The sequence below is a fragment of the Acomys russatus genome, chromosome 25, assembly GCF_903995435.1.
Source record: "Acomys russatus chromosome 25, mAcoRus1.1, whole genome shotgun sequence".
Taxonomy (NCBI): Eukaryota; Metazoa; Chordata; class Mammalia; order Rodentia; family Muridae; genus Acomys; species Acomys russatus.
Genome location: NC_067161.1, coordinates 39,823,912 through 39,836,114, shown reverse-complemented (window position 1 = coordinate 39,836,114; position 12,203 = coordinate 39,823,912). Strand labels below are relative to the sequence as shown.

The 12,203-nt window shown below is 51.5% G+C and overlaps 2 protein-coding genes across 2 annotated transcripts in view; one reads left to right on the top strand and one right to left on the bottom strand.

Annotated features, from left to right (window-relative positions):
• Positions 1–464: 464 nt before the first annotated feature.
• LOC127208510 (obscurin-like) lies at positions 465–2,868 on the top strand. The gene is made up of 6 exons (XM_051167995.1): positions 465–600; positions 977–1,216; positions 1,396–1,619; positions 1,844–1,919; positions 2,300–2,449; positions 2,621–2,868. The coding sequence occupies exons 1-6, from the start codon at positions 587–589 to the stop codon at positions 2,796–2,798; spliced, it is 882 nt and encodes a 293-aa protein (XP_051023952.1). The 5' UTR covers positions 465–586; the 3' UTR covers positions 2,799–2,868.
• Positions 2,869–9,689: 6,821 nt separating this feature from the next.
• Trim11 (tripartite motif containing 11) overlaps positions 9,690–12,203 on the bottom strand; it is a 31,525-nt gene continuing 29,011 nt past the window's right edge. The window contains exon 6 of the mRNA XM_051167414.1: positions 9,690–10,331. Coding sequence (XP_051023371.1) covers positions 9,835–10,331 — 497 coding nt within the window. The 3' untranslated portion in view covers positions 9,690–9,834. The remainder of the gene's footprint in view (positions 10,332–12,203) is intronic.

The following is a 12,203-nucleotide window of genomic DNA, read 5'->3' as shown; positions in this document are numbered from 1 at the left end:
CTGTGGATCATCTACATGCTTGCACTCAGCGTTCAGAGCCTGCAGCTCCCTGGGAGCCCCGTCACCTTCTTGTCCTTCACTCACGAACACCTTCCTCATGTCACCCTGGGAGTTGATTGTGGTTGATTTTGACTTCGCTGGGTGCTGTGTGCATCTGATGGAACACTGCGGTTGGTTAGAAATGGCTGGTGTAGACTCAAGAGCAGTAGATGTCATTCGATTGCTGTCCCCACCCTGGGATGCCTTCTGCCATTATCACGCACGCGATAGTTAAGAGATTCCGCCATGATCCTGCCTTATCCAAGTTTCTCCTCCAACACACACACACACACACACACACACACACACACACACACACACACGTACACACTTGTTGAAGGAGTGAGAGGTCAGAGTACATGGGAGCTTAAAGAAGGGCCGCTTTGTATGGTGCTTGGGACTAAGAGATGATGGGAGGGACAGAGATGCCTGACTAGGTCCCTCCCTGACTAGGCCCCCCATCTTACTTCCCACAGCCTCTGAGGAGGAGAGCAGCCGGGGGAGGCCAGCCCAGCTTCTCCCCAGCTCAAAGAGCTTCGCCTTCCAGATGCAGATACGGAGGTGCAGGGGTGTCTGCAAGGGGTGGGAGGGTGGGGACTGCCTCCCAACTCCTCCTGAGGGCTTTTCCTGTCTCACACCCCAGTGCAACTGCCCAGTGCATCTGCTGCTGGCCCCTTCCCTTCCCTTCCCTTCCCTTCCCTTCCCTTCCCTTCCCTTCCCTTCCCTTCCCTTCCCTTCCCTTCCTTTCCCTTCCCTTCCCTTCCCTTCCCTTCCCTTCCCTTCCCTCCCCCTCCCTTCCCTTCCCTTCCCCTCCCCTCCCCTCCCCTCCCCTCCCTCCCCTCCCCTCCCTGCCCCTCCCTTTCCTTCTCTGAGCTTAGTCCCTGTTGCTCTGTTTGGGAGCTATTCACGAAGCCCCTCCCCCATTTCCTCCACACAGGGGCCGCTTCAGTGTGGTGAGGCAGTGTAGGGAGAAAGCAAGCGGGCGGGCGCTGGCTGCTAAGATCGTACCTTACCAGCCCGAGGGCAAGACAGCTGTGCTGAGAGAATACGAGGCACTGAAGAGACTGCACCACCCACATCTGGCCCAACTCCATGCCGCCTACCTCAGTCCCCGGCACCTGGTGCTCATCCTGGAGCTGTGCTCTGGCCCTGAGCTACTACCCTGTCTGGCAGAGAGGTGAGGGGTAGCGCTGACTGCCTGGGAGACAGACCGGAAGGCGAGCCCATGTCTCAGGGAGGGGCCGTGAGAACTGTCTGAACCCATCAAGCTGGGACTTAGCAGGAGCCAATGCCTAGCTCTGCTAGGACACGCACTCTACCTGCCTTGGGCCTGCTCTGAGCCACCTGTGCCCCTAGGGACTCCTACTCAGAGTCTGACGTGAAGGACTACCTGTGGCAGATGCTGAGCGCCACCCAGTACCTGCACGCCCAACACATCCTGCACCTGGACCTGAGGTCTGAGAACATGATGGTCACCGAGTATAACCTGCTTAAGATTGTGGACCTGGGCAACGCCCAGAGTCTCGGCCAAGAGAAGGTCCCGCCCCCCGAGAACTTCAAAGACTACCTGGAGACCATGGGTGCGTGCCTATGTGACCCCCCTGATCTGTGGGCGCAAAGAGGAGGCTCTTCCCTACCCGTCCTTCCTCCCTCCCAGCTCCAAGGACATCCACTAGCCTCTCACCAGAACCCATTCACCTGGGCCCAGATGCCCTGCATGTCAACCGGCTCCTCCACTGACATCCACCCACCTGACCTACCCAACTGTGTCTAACCTCTTGTGCCCACCCATGCTCCTCTGCAGCTCCGGAACTTCTGGAAGGCCAAGGGGCTGTTCCACAGACAGACATCTGGGCTATTGGTGTAACAGCCTTCATTATGTGAGTCCCCCTCCCCCCCAGCAGGGTCTGGGAAGCTGTCCTAGGTGGGTGGGACAAGCTCCGAACACGGAGCCCTGTGTATTCCCACAAATATACCCAGAGGTGAATTTGGTCCCCGTATTCCACCGTCCGTTATGGTGAACTCCATGTCCCTGCATCTCCTATGCGGAAAAGGGTAACAGGGCGTGGTGGCGCATGCCTTTAATCCCAGCACCCGGGAGGCAGAGGCAGGAGGATCGCTGTGAGTTCGAGGCCAGCCTGGTCTACAAAGTGAGTCCAGGATGGCCAAGGCTACACAGAGAAACCCTGTCTCGAAAAACCCAAAAAAAAAAAAAAAAAAAAAAAATCTCCCGTGCTTCTCTGCCTCTCTCCCGATGCAGGCTGAGCGGCGAGTACCCAATGAGCAGCGAGGGGACTCGAGACCTGCAGAAAGGCTTGCGCAAGGGACTCATTCGGTTGAGTCGCTGCTACGCAGGGTTGTCGGGAGGTGCCGTAGCCTTCCTTCAGAGTTCATTGTGCGCTCGACCTTGGTAAAGGAGCCCTACCTGTGCCCAGCCCAGCCCCTCCCCTGCTCTCGCTAGTCCAGCCCACTTCACGGGCCCCACCCACCGTGCAGCCCTTCCCCCTCGGCTTGTCTTGCCCCGGCCCCAGCCCCTGCCTAGCCTAACCCTCAGCTCTCCCGATTTTTCTCTCTGCTTCAGGGGCCGCCCGTGTGCCTCCACCTGCTTGCAGTGCGGATGGCTGACGGAAGAAGGCCCCGCCGGCTCCAGATCCACGCCAGTAACCTTCCCCACCGCCCGGCTGCGTGCCTTTGTGCGCGAGCGTGAGAAGCGGCGGGCTCTACTCTACAAGAAGCACAACCTGGTCCAGGTGCGCTGAGGTCCTGCTCTGCCGGGCAACATGTGCCGTGCCAATAAAATATTTTTCTGCTTCATTGTGTCACCTTCTTGGTGTTTGGGATCTTCATTCATAGTGTCGTGGAGCTTGGGGATCACAACTTGTTTCCCAATCACCCATCCTCACTAAGCCAATTATAATGTGGTTCCATTAGGAAGAGGGACACAGAGAGCAAACCCCTCAAGTCGATCTTCAAAGTCTCAAGTAAGATTAAATAGAGGGTCAAGAATACACACATCTAAGCAGTGCTGGCCAAGATGCGGTCTTACCCAACTGCGGTCATCTGAGTTTCATTTTGCAAAATGCTCGGACAAGTTGTTAGAACTGTTTGAAATCTCTTTCTGACAGACAAGTTTCCCCTCTGAATGGTTCTTTTTCCTGGGCAGGGGGATCCCATTTCTTTGGAGGTCTACTGATAAAATTGAGAGACATAAGTGTCTGTTTAGAGCACCATCGCTGCCAGACTGGAGTAATCAGTCATTGGGAACCTTTGGCTCCCAAAGCCAAAAAGCTGTGCTGTAGCCTTCCTGCAGTTCACTGTGTAGCGGTGGCCTCACAGTGCTACCTGTTTGTGTATTCTTTTTATAAGATTTATTTATTTATAGTGTTCTACCTGCATATGAGCCAATAGGCCAGAAGAGCGCACCAGATATCATTTTAGATGGTTATGAACCACCATGTAGTTGCTAGGAATTGAACTCAAGACCTCTGGAAAAGCAATCAGTGCTCTTAACCTCTGAGCCATCTAATCTCTCCAGCCCCCTGTTCATGCATTTTTATTAACCTTTGAGGCCTCAGCTCTTTCCATAGGAACCTACTGGTGTATAGCCTGTACCCTGATCATCTTGGTTGTTGTCAGTTGATAAAAGGTGCAAACAAAACAAAACAATCAAGAAATACTGCTGGCCATGAACCCCGGGTTTTTTTTTTTTTTTTTTAAATCCAGGTCTGGTCTTGGGGTCGCTGGTTCATGGCCACAGCAAAAACCAGGCTACCCCGGATCCCCTGCTTTTACACATGGATGTCCCGATGACATAGCCCCATTGCCCTCAGCCCCACCAGAGCCTGTGGGTAAAGAAACCTACCACTGCCTCTTCTCAGATCCGCTTGGTTAGGACACAAAAGGTGGTAGGGAGGGTCTTACCAGCTCCCTGGAGGGACTGCCTCACAGGGCCTTGCCTTTCTAAGGCCGTAACTTCCGGTAGCACTATACTGAAAGCAAGCCCGTGACGCTTAGATGCCTCAAAGACAGTTCACATCTGGACTGCAGAAACTCAGGCAGGGATATCTGGAAGTGGGCCAGAAGGTCCCACTCTTCAAGTAAAACCCCTTGCAGGATCCAGCCTTGGGGGCAACCTTCTGAGCCAGGGCCAGGCTCCTACCATGGAGAGAAATAAGGCTTTGCCAACTGTCAGGAGCGGACGCAGAGACCCACAGCCAAACATTGGGTGGAGCTTGGGGAACCCCACGGAAGAGGAAGGACTGTAGGAGCCAGAGGGGTCAAGGACACCATGAGAACACAGCCCACACAATCAACTAACCAGAGGCCAAAGGCGCTCACAGAAACTGAACCACCAGGGAGCCTGCATAGGCCTGACCTACGTCCTCTGCGTGCATGTTGTGGTTGTGTAGCTTGGTGTTCTTGTGGGTCTCCTAACAGTGGGGGCAGGGGCTTTCTTTGACTCTCTTGCTTGCTTTTGGGCCCCTTTTCCTCTTACTGGGTTGCCTCATAAAGCCTTGATATAAGGATCTGTGCCTGGTCTTATTGTAAAACTTGTTACACCATGTGTGGTTGATACACCAGGGAGGCCCTGATCTTTTCTGAAGGGAAATGGAGGAGTGGATCTTGGGAGAAGGGGTGGGGTGGGGGGGACTGGGAGGAGAGGAGGATGGGGAAACTGTGGTCAGGATGTAATATATGAGAGAAGAGAAAGAAAGAAAGAAAGAAAGAAAGAAAGAAAGAAAGAAAGAAAGAAAGAAAAAGGCTTTGCTCTTTCTTTTTATCATGGACATAAGCCAGCAATTCCAAACCAAGTCTCTGAACCTGGGTTCATGGGCAGCGGTTCCTCCCAATCTTCCACTTGGCCAAAGACTCAGATGTCCTGGGAGCAAGCTCCACCCACACTCTCTGAAGGCTGGGGACTAGCGTTGCTGCTCTGACTCCTCCCTGTGGGCTAAGAGGTAGTGAGCTAGCGATCAGCACTGTCTCTGCTTCCAGAGAGCATCCAGGCTGGAACTAATGCTTGTTTTCCTAGTTGCTCGCTACACAAGCTTTGTTCCCAAGGCCCGAGCTGAAGGGAACTGGTCTTCAGCTAATCCCAGAGCGCCCGAAAACCATCATGCGCTAGTGAGCCCACTACCTCAATTTTCCCAACTCAGACCAATGTGTCTGAGTACTGGACATTGTCGCTTAGGTCTTTTTGTACCTAGGGTACCTTGATCTGAAAACTAGAAGTGTCCCCAACCCTCTTCAGTCTTCCCAATGCCGCTATTTCTCTGTTGTCTTGTGATTTCACCAGGGTCTATGCAGACACACCCCGAGTTTGTTCTCGGCTGCTATAATACAGCCCCCGAGGCTGCTGAATTGTGAAGAGGATTATATCTTCTAGCTTGGGAGCTAAAAGTCTATGTCTACGTCCCATGATTCTACCTCTGGTGAGGGCCTCTGGCTGTCACATCTTAGTGGATGGCACGGATAAAAGACAAACTGAGATGCCAGAGGGAGAATGAGATAAGAGAAATGAACCTCTTCACAGCTAAAGCAACAGAAGCAAAAATACTGGGGGAATACTTGACTTCAAGCCCGCCTGTCCGGATTATGTCTGAGGTCTCTGAACAGTTGGCCCCAAGCATTCCAGAAATACCATGCACTTCTCTTTAGAGTTCACTTTCCTGTCAGGTTCTTCTTGCCTCTGGGGACATGGCAGGACAGGAACTCTCTGGGATACAAACGGGTCAGATCAAATCAAATAGCTTCTGCCCAGCAAAAGGAAGCAATGGCCAGAGTGAAAGAGTCTGCAGACTGGGAGGGGATCTTTGCCAGCTAGTCATCTGACAAAGGATCAATAGCCAGAATATAAGAACTGAAAGAACATTATCTAACTAATCAATGAAAATACGAAATAAGCAGACGACTGTCAAAAGAAACATAAATAGTCAATAAACACATGAAACAGTCAATGTCCTCAGCTATCAAGGAAATGCAAATCAAGAGTACCTGGAGGGGCTAGGTGTGGCAGCTCTTGCCTTCAGTCTCAGCATCCCAGAGGCAGAGGAATGTGTAGCTCTGTGAGTTCAAGGCCAACATGGTCTACACAGTAAAACTTTGCATCAGACAAAATACCAGCTACACTAAAGTTCTATCTTGCTTCAATCAGAAACACTGTCCAGGAAACAAACGAGACCTGGAGGGATGGCTTAGAGCAGTGGTTCTCAACCTGTGGGTCACAGAGCAGATATTTACACTGCAGTTTATAATGGTAGCAAAATTATTACAGTTATGAAGTAGCAGCGAAATCATTCTATGGTTAGACGGCGACTACAATATGCGGAACTGAACTAAAGGGTCTGAGCCCTAGGAAGGCTGAGAACAACTGCTGCCTTGGAGGTAAAAACCACTTGCTTTCCTGGCAGAAGACGAGAGCATTTTACTTCTAAAACTTTAATTGACTTAGGTTGGCTAAAATCTTGGTGAGGATCTGTGTGACAAGGCTTGTACTTAGGTTTGAGGAATACAGAAATGAGTAAAAGAGGAGAGCAGCTCCCATGCTGGGCATGGTGGCGCACACCTTTAATCCCAGCACTCGGGAGGCAGAGGCAGGCAGATCTCTGTGAGTTCAAGGCCAGCGTGGTCTACAAAGTGAGTCCAGGACAGCTGAGGCTACACAGAGAAAACCTGTCTCGAAAACAAAACAAAACAAAACAAAACAAAAAACAACAAAAAAGAAAACAAAACAAAATAACAACAAATTTTAAGATAGCCGGGCGGTGGTGGCACACGCCTTTAATCCCAGCACTCGGGAGGCAGAGGCAGGCGGATCACTGTAAGTTCGAGGCCAGCCTGGTCTACAAAGTTAGTCTAGGACAGCAAAGGCTGCACAGAGAAACCTTGTCTCGAAAAAACAAACAAACAAACAAACAAACAAACAAGGAGAGCAGCTCCCAAGAAGCGAACAGGAGTCCCCATGTCACCACTTTTGTGAGATCCTTAACAACCAACATCCGGTTCTATGGTAGGGCTCAACCCACTCCATGAGTCCGTTCTTCAGGCTCACTCACTGCAAGGAGTCTGCTCCTGGGCAGGACATGGGGTTCCTGGCTGTATGCATGCTCCCTGTACAAGAACCATTTCAGTGGCAGAACACTAGACTGTTGCAAATAACATCACTGTGGCCTAGGGTGCAAATAACCAACACAGAGAGATTATAGTGTATTTTAAAACTGCAACCACTATGCTGGGCAGAATCTATATTACTACTAATGTACTAGCAAACGAAACTAAACTACTCTAATCCTATGGCCTCATATGTCTCACCCACATATATCGCAATCACTTGCCAGTCTGATCCTCCCCAACTGTCCACTGCCCAGCCACCAGCTCGTCCAACCACTCCCATGAGCCCCGCCTTCCACTTCCTATCCTTCGACCCAGCTGATTGGCCAAACAGTGCTTAACTGACAACTGATACATCCACTCAAGGCATTCCTCCACACTAGGCCTTTGTAGGATCCAGTGCTGGGCTTTGGTCATGAACTTCATGCTTCCTCAGAGGCTGTGTCTGCTGTCTCCAAAGCCACGGCTAGGGCTAAGAGCACATGTTGTTCCTAACCACGTGGCTGCCCCACCTGTTTGCCAGGGTCTCCTTGCCCCAGAAATCATAAACGTAGCACACTGGCTACAAGTTGCAGACAATGCTGCCACAGGTGGCGTACTCACCTGCCAGACTTCCCCTGCCTAGAACAAATATGTGCAAGTGCTATGGGGCGTCCTCCTCAAAATCAAGCTGCTAAGAAGACAAGGGAAAGTTGGTGATGAGCTATGAGAAAGTGCCCACTAATCCCAGGGAACCAAGTCCTCTTAGTGCCAAACACATTCTCCCTGAAAGGGAGATCAACCTGGAGAAGAGGGCAGGATGCTTACCACTTAGATGTGAGAAAGCAGGATGGTTTCCACATAAAATTTGAACTACTTTGTCGGGGAGCTGGGTGGAAAACACCCTTGAACAGACTGACAGGATACACACACACACACACACAAACACACACACACTCCCAAAACAGGAGAGGAGACTTTTGACTGCTCATCCCTGCACTTCAAGAGGCTCCTAAAGCGAACTGCTCCAGAGAAAGTTTGAAGGCTTTGGACTCCAGCTGAGGCTTGAGGTTCCAGCTGCTCCAGGTTCCAGCAGCAACTCTGGTGGAATTGCTAGTCTGCTGAAGCCCTGCTGACTACGCCAGGGACTGATAGCCTTAAGGTGTCATTGTAGTGCTCGTTAATATCCTCTTCTGATTGTTTGGGTTAGTCGGGTTGTTAGGGAGGTAGGTTCGTTTAGTAAGTTCATAATAAAATATAAATGATAAAAGAAATTGAGCCTACAGAACCCCCACCTTGCCATGCCTGTGTGGGAAGGAGCTGTGTCTTAGCTCTGGTGGCCTGTGGGCCTTTTGTTTCTTCAGTGACCATGTGAATCACATGTCTGGCTGGCATCTCAGTTTTTTAATTAAAAATTTTTTTTAAAAAGATTTATTTATTTATTATGGATACAGATCTTTATAGATGGTTGTGAGCCAACATGTGGTTGCTGGGAATTGAACTCATGACCTTTAGGAAGAGCAGTCAGTGCTCTTAACCTCTGCGCCATCTCTCCAGCCCTTTTAATTAAATTTTTAAAAATTCATTTTTAGTTGTATAAGAGAGGGGTTCACGCAGCATGTGAGTGCAGACGCCCTCCGATGACTACCCTGGAGTGGTAGTTACAAGCAGGTATACACTGCCCAACGTGGGAGCTGGAACCAAAGTTAGTTCAGACTCTGCAAAGGCAGAATGCGCTTTTAACTGCTGAGCTGTCTTAGCAGCCCAAGGTCCTAGTTATTTACCCACAGGATAAGCAGAGGACACGACTCCAGATGACCGTTTATTTAAATGTTTCCCTTTCAATAAATAGAAGATAAAACTCCCAGAAATGTAATACAAAAAGCAGTCACTGTCGGCTCCTATGCGCTTGGGACTGTGCAGCTCACTCTGCCAAGGCAGCCAGCCAGGGGCAGTGTACCAAAGCTAGCCAGACACCAGGGACGCCCTTTAGAGGGCAAAACCAGACAAGTCTCAGAACAGAAGGGTGTGCTCGAGTGTCATTTCTGAGTTCTACTTCTGAGCTCCTTCAGTACTGAATACAAATTGCAATAGGCATTTAAGACTCAGGTTCTGTCAGGCTGTGTCATGTCTGGGGCCAGGCTGCTGTCCTGTAGGCTTTCTCTAGCCACACCTAGCAACTTTCCCGTTTATCAGGCCAAATCCTGAGATGCTGGTGGGCTTGAAGCTGGCTCCCTATCTAACCTTACCTAGTACCATTTCAGGGACGGCGTGGCATGCTCATTGGTAGGCAGACCAAGCCAGGCTGCTGCACAGCAATGTGAACAGGCTGGGGTTACTTCTGGAAAAGCCTAAGATGTTACTGGAACCTAGAATCAGAGGTGCTGGTGACACATGGGACTTAGTGCTTTGGTGAGGGCTTTTGGCACTAAGTGCCATCGGTGGCAGAGAAGATCCCCACCATGAGGACAGAGCCCAGCTCAGCGCACTCCCATCATACCGTCTCTGAGCCTGAGAACTGTGTTTCCCACACATGGTCAGAAAGGCACTATGTACTCTCCTAATGCTCACAGGATGTGAACTGGCCCCTGGGCTTCTCTGCAGGGTCAGGACAAGGAACCAGGAGAGGTGAAGGGACTCTCACAGAGGGTCCGGGTCACTGGGGACCACTGGTGTCCCCAGGTACACCTATCAGCCTACAGATGGTCATAGGGGTTGGGCTGCTGGACAGGGGTGAGAAGAGGGGCCGGAGTGTACCTGAGAAGGGAGTCTCAGGGAAGATAAACAGCAGTGAGCCATCTGTGGCACTGTAGAAGGAGAGATGACCAGCTTCATAGTCCAGAAAAATCCCCACACGCTTGGGAGGCTCCCGCAGCGGGGAGAAGGCCCGCTCAGTGGAATTATAGAAACTCCCAGGAACACCAGGATCCAGAACCCGTTGCCAGTTGACAGCTCCCCCTTTTCCTTCCTGTTAACATTTTCCTTACACACGCCAAGCGCCCAGCTGGTGCGGTCCCCAACTTCTACCTCCCAGTAGTGGCGGCCAGAGGTAATGCGCTCCTGGCCCAGCACACAGGGGCCTGGGTCAAAACGCTCTGGGCTGTCAGGCAGGGCCTGCCGCTGGTCACTACGTTGCACACTTCTCCGGTCTTCAGATAAGACCAGCTCCGGGTTGGCGGTGTCTGGATCCAGGGTAATGTCCCCTGTGGAGATGCCCGAGGTCAACCAGACTTCCCAGTCAGCCCCCATTGCTCTAGCTATCAGCCCCGAGTTGGAAAACTTCCTCTCCCTGGGGGGTGGGGAGGGATGGGGATGGCTAGCTCTATCTTAACTCAGATGTCCTAGGAACAAGTCCTGCATCTGCTTCTGATGACAAGAAGGTATTCTGACTGCATTTTTGGTTTGCTTTTTTGAGAGAGCGTCTCATGTAGCACAAGACAGGCTAGCTTGCTTTGCAGTCTAGGACAATCTTTGCTACCGTCTTGGCTTGACCACTTTCTACATTTGTTTTCTTTCAGTCTCCAATGAAAGACCCTGGGCCTTTGCAGCATTCTGATGGCTCTCAGGTTAACACAGAGACCTGCTCAGGAAAAAGGCTGCTGTTTCCTCCCAGACCACAGTCCCAGGTGAGTTCTGGGCTATCTACTTCGGGTCCTAGCCCGGCCTCCACTCAGTTGAATTCTCTGGCTAGAACCAAGGGTATCTATCAGTCCCCCGGACAAGCGAAGCTTAGTAAACAGATTCCGTCCCTGGGTCCAGAGGAAGACCTGAAAACCTGCTTTGCCAACCCTAAGAAGAGTCCCCATACGTCATCATGAACGTATGTTCCTAAGGTGGCTCAGGTGGGGGCCTGTCGATTACATTAGACACGTCTCACCCCCACAAGCCAGCAGTGGGATGGAAGGATGGGAATTTCATTCTCGTTCATTGGCTCCAGGGACAGGAGAGGAGTCAGAGGACCAGTTGCTCACACTATGCCCACAGAACAGAACATCCCTAAAAGCCCCTCAAAGGTGGGGCTCGATGGGACGCTGAGCTGGGGGAACTCATCAAAGTGCCGTGTGTGTGTGTGTGTGTGTGTGTGTGTGTGTGTGTGTGTGTGTGTGTGTGTGTACACTGAGGGCAGGAAGGCTTCATGCCCATCCTCTAGCCACGCCCATACATCTCCTCCTTAACTTCAGCTCTTAGAACAAACTATTAATACTAAGCAAAGTACCTGTTGGATTTTGTGGGCCACCTAGCAAATTACCTAACATTAGGTAGGGTTGTGAGGGCTCTGGAGTAAGAGTAGGGAGACAAAAATATGGGTATTCCCTGGGTCTGCAAGTGGCACCGAAGTGGGGCAGCCTTGTGGGGCTGGGCCTAGTGGAGAATTACTTGGTTTGGAAAGTACCCCACACATGGTAACATGTCTAAAGTAGAGGAAGTTTCTAGAACCGCTACTCTAAGCTACTGAGTTCGTTTTAAGTCCTGGGCTCCTGATGGCTCTGTTCTCAGGACTGTACACCCACCTCGGAACCTCCGCAGGGTCTCCACCAGCCCTGGGACCCGGCACACGGTCCTCAGCTCCATGGGCACCACTCCTGGAGGCTGCAGCTTCACATCCTGTACCCTACATGGGACAGCTCAGCTTCATGCATGCCAGCCAGCCTGGCCCCACCCACAGCTTGCCCAGATGCCCAGGCTCATACCTGCACAGGGTGTCCTTGATGTCCTGTAGGGAGAAGAAAGTGGACACTCAGTACCAAGGCTTGTTGCCTGGTCCTGGCTCTCCCCACATCACTCCAGCCCCATGTGACAGAGACACACAAAAGTGGGTCTGATTACAGCTCAGATACAGCAATGCTACATGGTCTCAGAGCCCTGTGGAACTATCTCCTGAACGGGGAGACCAGGTCTAGATCAAGTTCTGCTTCTTCCTCTCACTTATAGCAAATGACGAACCACAGCCTACCTTGTCCATAGACTCCCACGTGGCCTCCCTGCCATTCTTATGACAAGACAGGCACGTTGTTACTTGTCCCCTAGACGGGGTGTGCTGTGTAAGGTCAGGCTCCTCTCTAAAAGTCCAGCCC

Bases quoted from the DNA above. Each gene is read 5' to 3' on its own strand.
- LOC127208510 (XM_051167995.1), top strand. The intron at 1,217-1,395 runs GTGAGGGGTAGC...CTGTGCCCCTAG, and splicing joins CTACCCTGTCTGGCAGAGAG to GGACTCCTACTCAGAGTCTG. The intron at 2,450-2,620 runs GTAAAGGAGCCC...TCTCTGCTTCAG, and splicing joins TCATTGTGCGCTCGACCTTG to GGGCCGCCCGTGTGCCTCCA.